The sequence below is a fragment of the Excalfactoria chinensis genome, chromosome 26 (genome assembly GCF_039878825.1).
Source record: "Excalfactoria chinensis isolate bCotChi1 chromosome 26, bCotChi1.hap2, whole genome shotgun sequence".
Lineage (NCBI taxonomy): Eukaryota > Metazoa > Chordata > Aves > Galliformes > Phasianidae > Excalfactoria > Excalfactoria chinensis.
The window spans coordinates 1,535,633-1,551,092 of record NC_092850.1 but is presented as its reverse complement, the minus strand read 5'-3'; the positions used below and the strand labels follow the sequence as shown (position 1 = coordinate 1,551,092).

Genomic DNA, 15,460 nt, shown 5'->3' with positions numbered 1-15,460 from the left:
CGCTCCGGGATGCACTGCGCCTGCGCGGCGACGCCGAAAGCGCTACTACGCGTGCGTGGCGAGGCCTACGCGTAGCGCCGCGCCTGCGCATCTACCGAGCGTGCGGTGTCTTCGCTGCGCATGCGCGGCGCCCCTCAGTCTCCGCTGTGGGCTCTCCGCGCGTGCGGGCTGCGCTCCCTCCCTCCCTCCCCTCCCTTCTCCTCAGCGCTTTCGCCACCATTTTGTGTTGTGACCGCGATTCCGGCCCTTGTTTTCACCCCGTCGTTTGTAATCGAAACAACGGCCCCATGGCGGACGGTCACTCAGCGGCCGGGCAGGGCGAATACGTGGCTCTGAGCGGCTGCGGAACGCCGGGATCCGAACCTGAAACGAGGCGGCTGAGCGAACTGCGGGTCATCGATCTGCGGGCGGAGCTGAAGCGCCGCAGTTTGGACAGCGGTGGGAATAAGAGCGTCCTGAGCGAGCGGCTCCGGAAGGTGAGAGGGACTGCGGGGGGGGAGGGGAGGGGAAAGGGGGGGGGAGGGGAAGGGGGTCACGTGGTGCGCGAGCGGCGGGGGGGGGGAAAATGGCGCCAAAGCGGCGCTGAGGGGAGCGGGGCTGCGCCATGATGGAGCTGCGGCACAGCGCGGGGTTCGGCGCTGCGAAACGCTGTGGGGGCGATGCGAGGCTTGGGGTGGACGTACAGGTTGAGTTGTATTGAGTTATACAGCCGGTAAGGTCGGGCTCGATGGTCTGAGAGGGCTTTTCCAACCCCATCTGCTCTCAGTACCACATCTGTGCAGCTCTGAACGCCTCCAGGGATGCGGATGCTCCCTGGTGCATCAAGGCCCTGCCATCTCAGTACCTATCTCTGCCTGTTCCCCCCCATAGGCCATAGAGGAGGAAGGGGGGAATCCTGACGAAATACCCGTGATCTCTGAAAACACAAGCAAGAGAACTCCGAAAAGAAGCAGCAAAGGTACTTGGGGTTTAGGGAGATTTCAACCCCTCTTCTCTTTGGGATTTCTAATAGTTATTATCCATTTACCAGAATCTCGCTATTTTTTTTTCCACCTCCATTTGCTTTTCCTTCTGGAAAAGCGCTCAGTTTAATTGTGGCGCTGCTGCTGAATGCTTTGCAATCACAGTGCATAGCAGATTTGGATACTGATAGTTTTCCTTCTTATCCTACAATGGCCTGGGTTGAAAGGGACCACAGTGTTCATCTCTTTCCAGCCCAGGCCGCCCAGAGCCACATCCAGCCTGGCCTTGAATGCCTGCAGGGATCCACAGCCTTCTTGGGCAACCTGTTCCAGTGCATCACCACCCTGTGGGTGCAAATCTTCCTCCTAAGATCCAACCTAAACCTTCCCTGTCTCATTTTAAAACCGTTTCCCCTCATCCGCTATTTCTACTCAGTCAGATGTAAGGGGTGCACAGTGGTGCTCCAAACCCACGTCAGAGCTCACACTGTGCTGTTTTACTGGTATAGAAAGCATAAAACCATTTGATTTTGGAAAATGAGGAGGAAGCGGATAGCCAAGTGGGATGGAATTACATGTAGTGTGAAAGTATGTATCTCAAAAAGTGACAAATATATATATTTCACATTCTAACAATGCCCTTAGGACGCAGACCAGACGAAGAGGGAGCTGAAGACAACGGCCTGGAAGAGGATTCTGGAGATGGACAGGTATATGGAGCTGTGTTGGAAGCGAAGACTTAACAGTGTTGTTTCTAAGCTACAATGATTTTTTTAATATGCTTTTCTTTTTACAGGAGGATATTGAAGCAAGTTTAGATACCTTGCAAGATATTGACATGATGGATATTAGTGTGTTAGATGAAGCTGAAATAGATAACGGCAATGCTGTAGATTGCGGAGAGGATTACAGTGCTGATCACATTCTTGACTCACTGTCTGATAGTAAAGAAAACACTGATGCAGAAATGAAAGAACTTCCCGATCAGCCTGCAGACTACACTGTGGGGAACCTGGAGGCATCCCCACAATACTCAGACATGAAGGAAGAATCAAGAGAAATCCCAGTAATGATGGTATGTACCTCTTATGTGTGTGGAATCGGGTGTTTTTTGTTGTTACATGACTGTTTTGTTTTGCTTTTCAAATTCAGTAGTGAAGCAGTAGTTAAGGAGTAGTTGGAGCCATTGGGTTTCTACTGCTTCTCTTCATCGTTGCTTCTTATTCCTTTACGTAATAGCATTCTGGATTTTCAATGCTCCGGTGTGTTTTGTATGCATCATATGGACATATGTGTCATATGGAGTCTGGGAAGCAATATTTTCATGTTTTGAAGTGCATCACTTTATGCATCTGTTCTCATCTTTGTGTAACATCAGTTGCCAGTGAAAGTCATTTCCAGCCTTGCATTTCTCATCCATCTTTCACTTCTAGTATCATTACTTGATAGATAACGAGGTGTTTGTTCTGCACTTTCTCCAGGTGGAGGTTGAAGATGTCGGAAACAGTTTTGATGCTGCTTCGTCTGAATTAATTGAAATAAAGGTAAATGGTGACCTGTTCTTTACAAGTGCAAAGCTCTGATACGTCTCATATAATCTTCGTAAATAATGTAAACCCTAAAAAGTAACATAAAATATTTCTCTTCCCCACAGGAAATCGAAGAGCTGCCTTTGGAGCCAGGTACTGTTGTTAAAAAAATTAAACCAAACCAAATCCAGGGCTTTGAAGCAGTTAAATTCTTCATTGAATCTTTTTTGTATCCCTGTTTCCTTTTAAATACGTTATTGTAGTGTACGTTATTATGATGGAGAATCCAGGTCATGCAGGGTCATAGAGATTGGAAACCCAGTCATATCACCAGATCTGTGTATAAATACTGTTTGGAAACTTTTAACTTGACAAAATAGTTCTGTAGAACTACAGAGGAGTAAAAGAGCGAGCCTTAAAGACATGAAGGTTCTGAACCTAAAACAGATCTTGTGATATCACGCTGTACCCTAGTTCTGTGAGCATGAATACAGGAGTGCAGGGCATACGAAGCTGTGGGACAGAGCAGAAGGTGAAGAGTGGCTGGACATCGAAAGGAGGAATACAGTGCTGTCACGGGAACATCCTACAGATCACTGTTGGTTTCTGGACTGCAAACGCACCCAACTGCGGTCAGAAGAAGCCCAGGTTTCATGTTGGACTGTCTGCTAAAAGAACGCCTCAGGAAGCTGGAAATTGAACTCTCAGTGCTTTGCTATGTTGAGCGTCTTGGACTGTGGAAGCGAACTAACTAGAGAAGAAACAGAGCGGAACGATTCCACAAAGAGGATCAAGGATGAGCCAGAAGGTTTTTGTTAAATCTGGGGGGGCATTTTTCTTCCCTGTTAACGTGTGAGGGCTGATGCAGTAGCGTGTCAGAGTGCAGTGAGGTAGGACTTGTAACACTGTGTACACTAGGGTTTTCCAATCTCTGTGTAGCTTAGCCGTTCTCTTGGTGTTAGTGTGGCAGCCATGCCAGTTCCACGTTTGTGATTGCTGTATTTCCCTGGTGATTAAACCTTGTGCCATTCTATTCCTGTTAAATCCGTAGAAAATGAGAAAATACTCGACATTTTGGGGGAAACTTGTAAATCTGAGCTCCTTAACGAAGAAGCGTGTGAAGCGGAGCAGCCAGATGCACAGGAAGCAAGTAACGTGGTGCCAGGCAAGAGGCTAGCAGAGGAAGAGGACGCTCTTGCTGCCGCTCAGTCGGAGGAAGATGCTTTAGATTTGGACAGCAAATCGGCACAAGCTATGGCAAGGAAGGAGGCAAAGCGTTTAGTTGTAGCAAAAGGGGAGACAAGTGAACAGACAATAGAGGAAGAGAAGCTGGACTCTGCCTCTGTAGGAGTAGAGAGCGTAAGCGATCAGAGTAGCAAGCGCTGCCAAGGCCTGGAAGCCTCTAGTGGGGAAACAGCGGAGAGAGGCGCAGGTGCGGAAGGCAAAGCTAGCAAAGAAGATGCCAAGAAAACAGAAGACAAAGCTAATTCAGAGGAATGCCCCGCTACTAAAGAGTCCTCAGCCAGTGAGGGCGGTGATCAGAAAAAGAGGTTTGTTTTTTCTCCGTTCTAGACCAGATGCTATCTTTTGTCACGGGTCGTTAAGCGATGCCAATAAGCCGTTGCCTTCAATTGGCCACCAGGCCTGCTGAAATTGTAGCCTGTTCCTAAAGAATCGGTTTGATTTCTCCTTGTGCACAATTGTTGTTGTTTTTGTTTTTAAACGCAGAGGGTTTGATTTCTTTCCTTCCTCAACCTTCAAAGGTTGTTTTATTAAATTACTCTAATTTCTGTCATCTGCAGAGCAGCATTAATTGTCTTCTTAAGTATACAAGTCCCATATTTCCAGTCACTCTTCCAAAAATTTGCAGTGGTTCCTTTTATTTCAGAAATAATTTTTACTGGTAGGTATGAAATTCTAGTGTGCAATCTAAACTTACTTTGTCTTCGGCTTGGTTGAATAATGTGCTGTTTTGTCTTTAGCCCTGTGGAGGAGGACAGAGATACAAAGCAAGCCTCCAAAGATGAGAAAGGTATGCTGCTTTCCTTCAAGGAATATGAATGTAATCTGAAAAAAGTCTGTCTTGTTTTAACACTGAATACTTTGATGTTCTCTTCAAAGTGATTAACATGTAAGGAGACCTGTGTGTAGGTGAGAACTCACCAAGGCTATTCAGATGTAGAGTTCAAAAGTTAATTGTTGAAGGCTGTGGTTTATCTGCTGGTTTTAAGTGGAAATGGTTTGAATGGGGTGAAATTAACATTGTGGTGAAATAGGCTTAAGCAAGAGGGGAGAAAGTGGAGCTGTTTTCTCACTGTCAAGTTCTTTCTTAACTGGTTTGGTTTTATGTGTGGCTGTTTCCCTTCCCTCAGGCCGTGCTGGCAGTGGTTCTGGCAGGAATCTGTGGGTCAGCGGCCTCTCATCCTCTACGAGAGCGACAGACTTGAAGAATCTCTTCAGCAAATATGGGAAGGTGCGTCGTGGATGTGTGTGCTGGCAGACAGTCAATGTGTTTCATGGGGTGACCTAGAACTCAGCTTCTACTTTTTCTAATGACAGGGTGTTCTAAGTGTTGAACTTCATCAAATCAGTCCTGCAACTTTAGGCAGCCTGGTCTGCTGGTTGGTGACCCTGCACACAGCAGGGGGTGAAATGAGTTGATCACTGTGGTTCTTTTTAACCCAGGCCATTCTGTGATTCTCTGGTCTCTTCCAAACCATCTCCGGGTTCTTGGATGTTTAGTGAAGTCAAGATTAGCTGAGGCACTTGTAGAGCACTGTTGGCCCAGCAGTGTTTGCACCAGGTTAAAATAATATCCCATCCTTTACTGCCTCTGAGATGAGCTTGGTACTGCTGTGTTAGAGTGCCAGTGAAGCACTGCATGCCAGGAATGTTTCCTCTGCATTAAAACTGAGTCCACACTGCTATCGCCAATAAACAGAGCTGCTCACATGGTTGGATAGGTTTAGTTTGCCCTTGTTTCCACAAACACAGAATGTCTTCTTTTCCCTGCAGGTGGTTGGTGCCAAAGTGGTGACAAATGCTCGCAGTCCCGGTGCGCGCTGCTACGGCTTTGTGACCATGTCCACGTCTGAAGAAGCCACCAAATGTATCAATCACCTCCACAGGACAGAGCTGCACGGGAAGATGATTTCAGTGGAAAAGGTCGGCGGTAGCGCTCACGTGGCAGGATGTTGGAACGAAAGGTGGAATTTTAATGCCTGTGTTTTATTGTTAAAAACGCTTCTTGCTGAAATTCTAGGCCAAAAATGAACCAGCTGGGAAAAAGCCTTCAGACAGAAAGGAAGGCGAAGCACGGAAGGAAAAAGACAGGCACCATTCTGCAGATTCCAAATCTGAGAAGTAAATTGTTTTGTGTGTTCTTTTTTTTTAATGTCTATTTTCCTGTGTTTAAAGAGCCCTCATTTGAAACGCAGCCACGTGAGAAAAGGGGACAATAATTGCAGTAAGTCGTGATCTGCTGCTTGCTGCATCTGGAGTGAGAGTCATACTGGATAAACAGCCAGAAATGCATCTTAATGGGCTCTCTGTTACAAAGCAGGGGAGCTTTAGTGTTCTGTGACAAAGCACACCAGCTGTGTGAGATAATGCCACATCAACCAGTATTTTTTTAATCAGAATTTTGTCCTCTCATCTGGTTTGGGTTTGTTCTGCTCTACGGTGGTTGGATTAAATGGTCTTAGAATCATTAAGGCTGCCATGACCACTATGACTGAACTGACAAATCTTCCTGGTAACCTGTCTGTTTTCTGATAGACCCAATGATGAGTAAGCAGTGTTCCCATACTTTGTTTTTCACGTGGCCTTTTCCTTTTGAAAGGGGCATTTTGCTTTATTACCTCATAAAGTAACCAAAGATCTGGTAAAGGAGCTGCAGGCTGAACTCACATCAGATGCAGAAGTACTTGTTTGTGAAAGCTTCTCTTGTAAGTGGAGCTCAGCCTGCAGTTGGGTGAGCCCCTTCTCCCTGTGCCATGCATGAACTTAATTGCAGCAGAGAAGATTTGTATTTCTAGCACTCACTCTCCAGATACCGAGAAGGGTCATCTGTAGTTTCTCGCTTTGAGGCAGCCTTAGTTCAGTGTTGTTTGCTGCTCTGCAGCACGTGCACACGTACAGCCTGGCACGCTGTCAGTGCTTGGCAGCATGGAAGTGGTGTTTGGAATGCTTTTTTGTTTTGACTCTATCAGTGGTAACTCAGCACTTTTTGTCAGGCCTTGTATTAACACAAAGTTTGCCTGCAGGTCTGTTGGTGTTAAAAAGGAGGAGAAGGCTGACAAAAAAGACGATGCGAAGAAATCAGAGAAAGATTCAAAGGATGAGAAGGAAGGGAAAGAGAAAGAGGAGCAGAAGGCTGGGGCCTCCGATCGATCCAGGGCGAGCAAATCAGGTGTGTTCACAAGTGCACTCCTTGTACAGTATTGATGCAGTATGAGCAGCTTTGAAGAAGTTTGTAGTTCATCAGCTGTGGCGACAGTGTGGGATCTGCAGACGTAAACACAGACTGAAGTTTGCTTTCTTGTAACCTCCATCTCTGCTAGAGAGTGCTTCACTCTGATGTCACGATGGATTCAGTGCCCTCTCCCCCAGCTTGCACGTGGTTGGCAGGCTGTTTAAGTCATGGATACATTCTTGCACCAGTCATCTAAGAATCTTGATGGCTTAAAATCCTCACAAGATTTTTTGAACATCTGGAGTATTTATTCTTGTGTGCCATTCCTTTCTAGCAAGCCGAGGAACTGAGAGGACTGTGGTCATGGATAAATCTAAAGGAGAACCCGTTATTAGTGTGAAAACATCTGCTTCCAAAGAGAGGGTAAGCACGACTTTGTGGACTCTTCTCTGTAAAAGCAGGTGTGAATAACTTTACCTGTGTTGTGGCTGCAGGGTTTTTTGCCTTGTGTGTGGGGAGCAGTTGAACTTCAGTGATATTTTAGGAAGCATTGAGGCATTAATTGTGCTGTGAAGGTAAATGCTGGTGCCTCACCTCGCAGTCACTGCTGCTGTAGCTGAGGAAGTAGAAATGTAATCTGCCAGTGGTGTTAAGATGATCCAATTCGAGTGTGGTGCCCGGTGACCTTTACAGTGCTGTATCATTTACCACCAGCGCAAGGGAGGTCATGTGTCTCTAATATTTATGCGCACTCACACTGACTGGAAGGTCTAGCCAAAGTCTGGGTGCTTCTCCCTGACTTCTCTGTAATTGCCACGTTGTTCACCTCTGGGAGGCTGTGAGTGTTCTGAGTCGACACAAAGTGGGTGTTTTGCCTGGGAATTCTGGCTGGAAGTGCTCTGTGTTCAGCTAAACGTATTGCTTTGATTTGACTCAGAGCACAAAGAGCCAGGACCGCAAATCTGAGAGCAAGGAGAAGCAGGATATCTTATCGTTTGATAAAATCAAAGAGCAGCGCGAGCGCGAGAGGCAGCGGCAGAGAGAGCGGGAGATCAGGGAGACGGAGCGGCGCCGGTGAGTGCTGGGAGCACTGCTCTGTGTGTCCCCCAGCTGTGGTTCAAACTGGGTTCGGTGTGGGCCCTTCTGCATCTCTAGCTCAGGTCACTCTGAGCTGCTGTGCAGAGCAGTGAAGGCCTGTTGTACTGAAACTGGTCATCTCTAAGCCTGTGCTTCTGAGGAGGCTGTTGTGAGTGATCACTTCTGTAGGCACTCCCAGCTCACGTGTTCTGCTTAGTCAGAATTGAGCTCTGCTTAGACAGAACTGAGCATTCCTAATGTTTGTGTTCTGTCTGAGGGTTTTTAAAGACCTCTGAAACGCTTCCTTTATCAGAGCTCTGTGTTAGGACACTCCATGCTCTACCTAAACTTTCTCAGCCCAACTTAGAGCAGGAACCACCTTACTGACCTAGGATGCTTAACTTCCTTTGGACTCCTATTAAGCGGCTCTGGTTTGGTTGAAGAGAGATTGTTTATATTTAATCATGTAGTGAGAAGAATGTAATTTGTGTTTTGAAAGGTGAACTAACAGAAGCACCAAAAATGAGCAGTTAAGCCTCCACTGGAGATAATTGAGTGAAAAACAAATGTCTTGTTTTCAATTAGAGAGAGAGAAAGGAGAGAACGAGAGCAGCGCCTTCAGGCCATGCACGAACGGGATGAAAGGCAGAGGCTGCAGAGAGAGAGGGAGAGACTTGAATTTCAAAGGCAGCGTCTGGACAGAGAGCGCTTGGAGAGGGAGAGATTGGAGAGGGAAAGGATGCACATCGAACAGGAGAGGAGGAGAGAGCAGGAACGAATCCAGCGGGAGAGGGAAGAGCTGCGGCGTCAGCAGGAGCAGCTGCGCTACGAGCAGGAGCGGCGGTCAGCAATGAGAAGGCCCTATGATGATGGCAGGTAACTAACTGCAGTGAGACACCAGGCTCTCTGGAGGATGCAAGAAAACAGTGTCAGGCTGCGCTGGAGGCTTAGATTGGAAACGAGGCAGAATTTCTTCATGGAGAGGGTGGTCAGTTTTTGGAATGGCTGCCCAGGTGGAGTCTCCATCCCTGTGGGTATTGAGGACGTGTGTGAATGGCACTGGGGGACGTGGCTCAGTGATGCGCCCAGTGCGTTGTGCTGATGGTTGAACTTCATCTTGGAGATCTTCTCCAATTTGGTTCTGGGAATCCAAGCCATAAAGCAGGGGTGCCAGCAGGAGGTGCTTGTTCTCATGTCTGCCCCTGCTGAGGTTCTGCTTTTCACGTGGCGCTGATGCAGCTGACTCCAGTCCTGAGGTTTTAATTACAGATCAAAAAGAACTGTTAGAATAATGGGACTGAGTGCGCTTTGATCTCAAGGTCTCGCTCAAGAGATCAAGTAAGGAGATCTGTACAAGGTTGGTTTCCTTTCTTGCAGGCGAGATGATCCATACTGGCCAGAGGCGAAGCGAATGGCCTTGGATGACAGATACCACTCTGAGTTTGTGCGCCAGGACCGCTTCCATGACTTCGACCACAGGGATCGTGGCCGATACCAGGATCACTCCTTGGACAGGTCAGCACAGGACAGGGGCTCTCCTTCCCATACTCTGAAGGAAACTCGGTGTCTTTCTGCTTTACTTGTGATGTGAACAGTGCTGAAAACAAACAACCGAGCTTCATCCTTTTCTTGAATCTGATTTCATGCATCCTTTGCAGTCCTGTGTCTTTGGTCTCTTTGTATGCATGTCTACTGAAACCAAAGCCAATTTCAGTACGTTACAGCTGAACAGGTGCTGGGTTCTCAGCCTTACAGCCTTCCAATTGCAAAGGTCCATGTGCAGCTTGTGGATTATGACTGTTGGTTTAACTGAAACTTGTTTTCCTTGCAGAAGAGAAGGTTCAAGAGGAATACCAGACCGAGACGGGCAGGTGGGTCCCATCCACATCATGGCTTCATTTTACACGCATTCCAAAGCAGCAGCAGCACAGTGTTACCTGTTCTTAAATGAAACTGCTGCTGGGCTTAAGGCCAACCAGTGTTCCACCAGTGGGTCCTGAGTGCTGGGAGCTGTGCTGCCTGTTCTGGCCATGAGATGAGGTGTGGTGACAGATTCCTGGCTCTGTGATATGGCAGCTCTGTAACACTCGTCCAAAGAGATGCTCTTCAGGGGGAAGGAAAGGGCAGACGTTCTGTTAAAAGAAAAGCCTGCACCCACCAAGTGGGGCACGAGCTGTGCTGTGAAACCAAACTGCTGCCTGGAGTGACGTGCAGAAGGTGCAGCCGTGGGGCCAGTGAGGCACGGGGCAGCTGCTGCTCTGTGTCCTGTTGCTGTATCTCACAGCACCTTGCGTGGAGCTGCGGTGTTGCTGTTGGGGTGTGAAATGCCTGCGAGCTCACGCTGTAACTGTCCTGCTTGCCTTCCAGCATTACCCGGATGAGCGGCACGGAGGGCCCGAGCGCCATGCGCGGGAATCCCGTGAGGGTTGGGGCGGTTACGGGTCTGAGCGGAGGATGACCGAAGGGAGAGGGATTCCCCCGCAGACCCGGTTAGTGCTCAGTGTTTGAGGGCAGCGTCGTGTTGGTGCGTCGTTCTGGCAGCGGGTGAACCCTCAGAGGGTGCTGGTAGGAGCGCTGTCACGGTGCCACTCCGTTCTCATGGTTCCTTTGAGCCTCTCTTTGAGCACGAGGAATTTCAGGGCGAAGGGGGCTCTCTGTAAGCAGCTTCCCTTATACAGATGAGGCTCAGGGCTGTTAGCTGCCCCAGGGGTAGACCTGCCTGCAGCAGTAGCACTCATAGGTAGAATCAGGCAGATGGAGGTAGCGGGGGGGAGCTGAGCCGTGCTGGTGGCTTCTCTGCTGGTCAGTGCTCAGGCTGGATGTATCCCATGGGTGACGTTGGGTTTGTGCAGGCAGGGGAGCGGTGGTTGGTTGGTTGGTGCACGTCTAACCTGCTCTGTTGCACACTAAACACACGGGTCTGTCTGTGAGCGACGCCTCCTGCGCCGACACATCAACGGGGGGGACGCACCTAGAAGATTTTCTTTTATTTTTTTAAGAGATGGACGTGACTGGGGAGATCATGGTCGAAAGTTAGAGGGGCATCAAGATCGTTCATGGCAGGGCAGTGTGGCTGGAGGAATGATGGGACGGGATCATGAGAGATGGCAAGGTACACTTGCTGCTTCCCAGTGTGATCGTGGTCTTTCTATCAATTACTGCTGCTGAACTTCTGGTGGTAATTAAAGCCTGCAGACCTTAACAGCATTACTGAGAAAGCAAATCAAACTCTGGGGACCAGCTGGCTTTTCTGGTAGGACGACAGCAAGGCCTTTCTCCTCCCCACACCGTTGCTTTCTCTTGTTTCTTGTGCTCAGGTGGTGATCGAGGAGCGCCTGGTCAGCTGGGACCAGGCCATGCGATGCACCGCGGAGGGATGGCAGGGTAAGGAGCCGCCCCTCGTTACACCAGGTCTGAATTAAAGCAGCAACACCCCTCCAAAGGGCAGAGCCCCCCTCCAAAGGGCAGAGCCGAGCTTGTGGGTCAGCTCAAGTCTGGCTTCCCCAGTAAGGGGGGAAAAAAACACCCCAAATCGAAACAGAAACAGCTGCCTGCTGTGGGATGTGCTGCCCCCCCCCCGGCCCGCTGCCAACCTGTCTGCTCTCCTTTGTAGGCGGGGAGGATTCACACAGGGCCCAAACCAGAGCCAGGTGGCGCCGAGTGCTGCAGTGCAGGGGGGGTTTGCAGGCCAGGAGCGGACACACAGAGCGACCGAACCGCGCTTCGCCCGCCGCTACTGAGAGCGCTTAAAGTCCACAGATCTATAGACAAAAATATCTATTTTTAATACAAAACCACGGTGGGGGTGGATTTTATTAAGCAGGGTCAGCTCGGGTTTGTGATGCCGGAATAGCAGGACTGCTGCCCAACTATCGCTCCATCAGTTCAGCCGACTGGTTCCCTCCTTTGTTCCCAACGTGTTCTCGGTCAGCGCTGACGTTTCTGTTGGTGAAACATTCCATTTTTCCACAACAATAAAAGCAGTTGATGGCGATGAAACGGCTCCTCCTTCCCGTGGGGTGCAGGCGTGGAATGAACGAAGCTCTGAGGGCAGCTCTGGGCCGGAGGGATCCATCTCTGTGTAGGAGGTGAGACTGCGCTTCCTCGTTCATCTCCCCCTGTTATGTTACACCAGAAGAGTGTTGGGCCCCCAGGAGCCCCCCCAGCCCTGCCCTGCCCCTGTGCCCCCAGCTGCTGCTTCTGGGTCCTCCCGTTGGCTCCCTGGCGCAGCAGGCGATGCTGCATCCCGCAGTGCGGCTCCTGCTCAGCTGCTGTGCCTCAGCAGGACGTAGATCTGCTCCAGGATGTGGGCGAAGCTCTGGTCCTTGGGGCTGCGCGAGGCCAGGGAGCCCTGGGGAGGAGAGGAACAGTAAAACCCAACTGATGGCTCCTGGGAGGAGCCGGGCACTCAGACAGCGCCTCACCCACCTTCAGCTTATCCAGGTAGGTCTGCTCCTGGCTCCACAGCTCCTGGAACTTCACCAGGTCTGGGGCTCCTTTGTAGAACTCCACCAGCAGGTTCTGGGGATGGCGCTGGGGCTGAGCGCTCCTTCCCCGGATCCCACAGCAAACAAGGGCAGAGGGGAGGTTGTCCCTAAGGTTGGGGTGGGTTTGGGGGTGAGGGCGCGGCTCCTGCCCCACGCTCACCATCTCCTGCAGGACGTCGTTGGTGAGGAAGCCATCCTGGATGTAGGTCACCTCCACCTCCATGGGGATGCCGTAGTCGTTAGGCCGTTGCTGGTTGAGAGGGGATTAGGGTCGCCTATGGGGTCACCCACCTGGCCCTGCAGTGGGACCACCATGAGGGGATGGGGGCCGCTCACCTCCGGCGGTGGCATCACCCAGAAGGGCGCGATCTTGGACTCCACGCCGGGGTTCCCAGCATAGTACGGCCCTGGGGGGAGAGATGGGGGCTGATGGGGGGGGCTGCAGCCCCATGGGCCCCCCCAGGGCTGGGTCCTTACCGCAGATGAGGGCCAGGCAGGGCTGGAAGCCATTCCCGCTGCCCTGCAGTTTGAGCTGGTAATCCATCTGCGCGTCGATGTCATGCAGGGAGGGCAGCGCGGGGCTGAAGGGGTGACTGTGGTACCAGCCCACCAAGGACAGCCCGCGCAGGAACAGGCTCTGGCAGATCTGGGAGGTGTGGGGAGCATCAGACCCCCCCATGGCAGCACAGGTTGGTTGGGGGGACATTGGGGGGCAGTGGGGTGTTACATCACCTCCTCCTCCACTGCGCCCGCGGCCTCAGCGTCACCCAGGCGGCTCCGGCACGGGAAAGCGCGCAGCACCGTCAGCACTGCGGGGATGGGGGGGTTGGTTGTGCCAGGGGCTGCTCCCCCCCCCCCATTCCCCATTACCTACACTGTGTGTTGGTGTCCCAGCGGCCCCCCAGGTAACCCACCACTTCACTGCGCGTCAGGTGGCTGTGGAAGTCCTAAAGGAAAAGGGAATGTGCCCAGGGGGTCCTAAGAGGGGGATCCTAAAAGGGGGATCCTAAAGGGGATCCTAAATCCCCCCCCGGGGCAGGGGACGCACCAGCAGCAGGAGGACGTTGCTGGAGATGGCCACGTTGAAGGGCTGGAACTTGTTGATGGCGGCGAAGGACGTCACCTCCACCAGGGTCTGTGGGTTCCTGCAAGGGACGCAGCCCCGCTGCCCCCAGCCCTCCCCCCCCATAGGGCTGACCGAGGTGATGCTGGGGGTCCCTACCTGGCTGCGTCTCGTGTGCCCAGCGTGCAATAGCGGACGGGCAGCCGGGCTTTGCTCTCCAGCCTCTTCCCTGGAGGGGTGGGCTCTGTACAGCACACAGCACCCCGTTACCACCACGGCATCCCCATTAGCACCCCTGTCACCCCCTTACCATCACCGCTCTCTCCCCATTGTCACCGCTGCAGCCCCGTTGTTCCCCCCATTGCTGCTCACCCTGCTCTGCTGCACTGCGGCCCGGCAGCTTCTTGCTCTTCTCCTCCATCCTTTTGGTGGCTGCCAGCTCCGCTGCGGGCGGGCGGCCGTCCCCGTTCTCCTCCTCCTCCTCCTCGGGCAGCTCATCCTCCTCACCCTCACTGGGCAGTGCCTGCAGCAGAGCAGCACGAGGGGCTGAGGGCCGTGCCCAGCCCAGGGACCCTCTTTGGGGACATCAATGGGGACCCCCCGAGGCACCTCCTTGGGACACGCGAGGCTGAAGGGCATCTTGGGGACACCAAGGGGGACCTGAGACACCGTGGGAACATCCACAGAGACCTTATGCATCTCCCTATGGACACCCAAAGGAGCTCCTTGGGGACACCCCAGGCCCTGGGCTACCCACGGGGACCCCTTGAGACCCCTCAAGGTCTGTCCTTGGAGACACCAACTGGAGCTTAAGGCACCTCACTGTGGACACCCACAGGGACACCCCAGGCCCCTCGTTGGGGACACAGTTGGGTTCCCACCTCGTCGCTGGGCACGTGGGGCTGGTGCCGGCGCAGCCACGCGGCCTTGTACTGGTCCAGCCGCTGCCCCTTGTAGCGCACGGAGGCCCATCCGCAGCCCGACTTCTTGGCGGGGTTGACCAGGCGCTTGCAGTGCGTGGCCCAGGCGCTGGGGGAGCCGAACACCTGCCCCGTCTCCTGCCACGTGATGGCCCCGTCCGCACCAAGGTCACCCACAAACTTCTTGCCCTGGGAGGAGCGGGGAGGGCTGAGATGGGCTGTGTCCGCATCCCGTCCCATCCCCATCTCATCCATGTCCCATCCATGTCCCATCCCCATCCCATCCATGTTCCATCCATGTTCCATCCCCATCCCATCCCCATCTCATCCAAGTCCTATCCCTGTCCCATCCCCATCCCATCCCTGTCCCTATCACCATCGTCCCCATTCATTTCCCAACCTCCATCTTCATCCATAGCCCCGCTGCCATCTCCCCATCCTTGTCATAGAACCCTGACCCCATTCACAACCCCATCTCCGTGTCCCCATCTGCGTTCCTATCACATCTCCACCCACACCCAGCATCCACATCCCCATCCACGTCCCCACCAGCGTCCCCTCCATGTCCCTACCCGTGTCCCATCACCCCGTCCCCGCTGCCCCCACCAGGTAATAGATGGAGAGGACGCCCCGTCCCGGCTCCAGCAGCCCGTCCCGGAGCAGCACACGCAGAGTGATGCCCCGACGTGTGAGCACGGCCCCCCGGGCCCCCCCCGCTGCCCTGGCCCCGCTCTCAGGCTCCGGCTCAGCCTCATCCAGCCCCGGCTCCAGCTCGTCCTCCTCCTCCTCTGCGCACTCATCCCCGCTGGGGGAGGCGGCCGCCAGCGCTGCGGGGGGGTGAGGACAGAGACTGTGTCACCCCCCCCCAAATGGGGTTTCCCCACCGCTTGGGGGGCGGCGCCTTTGGGTGTCTCCAAACAGGGGGAGACGCGGAGGGCAGCGCTGGGTGGGAATGGGGCCAGATGGGGGTGTGAACACAGAGGGGGTGAGACGGGAGGTGGGGATACA

General features: G+C 52.6%; 2 protein-coding genes across 6 annotated transcripts in view; one reads left to right on the top strand and one right to left on the bottom strand.

The window, feature by feature from the left end:
• The first annotated feature begins 115 nt into the window (after nt 1-115).
• Nucleotides 116-11,758, top strand: LOC140262754 (scaffold attachment factor B1-like). 5 transcript variants are annotated; one of them, XM_072357283.1, is made up of 21 exons: nt 116-476; nt 871-958; nt 1,608-1,672; nt 1,759-2,037; nt 2,444-2,506; nt 2,617-2,644; nt 3,543-4,041; nt 4,474-4,523; nt 4,864-4,964; nt 5,507-5,656; nt 5,754-5,854; nt 6,757-6,902; nt 7,240-7,328; nt 7,843-7,979; nt 8,568-8,858; nt 9,360-9,497; nt 9,814-9,853; nt 10,350-10,471; nt 10,982-11,094; nt 11,300-11,366; nt 11,596-11,758. In XM_072357283.1, the coding sequence occupies exons 1-21, from the start codon at nt 288-290 to the stop codon at nt 11,720-11,722; spliced, it is 2,883 nt and encodes a 960-aa protein (XP_072213384.1). In that variant the 5' UTR covers nt 116-287; the 3' UTR covers nt 11,723-11,758. The 5 variants fall into 5 exon arrangements, 3 of the variants coding, with proteins under 3 accessions (XP_072213384.1, XP_072213382.1, XP_072213383.1); XM_072357282.1 differs by lacking the exon at nt 116-476 and adding an exon at nt 600-712; XR_011905863.1 differs by lacking the exon at nt 10,982-11,094 and having other exon boundaries at nt 143-476.
• The window catches only part of MPND (MPN domain containing), a 39,775-nt gene continuing 36,073 nt past the window's right edge, over nt 11,759-15,460 (bottom strand). The window contains exons 3-14 of the mRNA XM_072357276.1: nt 15,059-15,302; nt 14,414-14,641; nt 13,905-14,055; nt 13,692-13,776; nt 13,518-13,614; nt 13,344-13,416; nt 13,202-13,278; nt 12,947-13,115; nt 12,806-12,876; nt 12,630-12,719; nt 12,411-12,503; nt 11,759-12,333 (exon numbers count right to left, since the gene is read on the bottom strand). Of these exons, the coding sequence (XP_072213377.1) occupies nt 12,247-12,333; nt 12,411-12,503; nt 12,630-12,719; nt 12,806-12,876; nt 12,947-13,115; nt 13,202-13,278; nt 13,344-13,416; nt 13,518-13,614; nt 13,692-13,776; nt 13,905-14,055; nt 14,414-14,641; nt 15,059-15,302 (1,465 nt within the window). The 3' untranslated portion in view covers nt 11,759-12,246. The remainder of the gene's footprint in view (nt 12,334-12,410; nt 12,504-12,629; nt 12,720-12,805; nt 12,877-12,946; nt 13,116-13,201; nt 13,279-13,343; nt 13,417-13,517; nt 13,615-13,691; nt 13,777-13,904; nt 14,056-14,413; nt 14,642-15,058; nt 15,303-15,460) is intronic.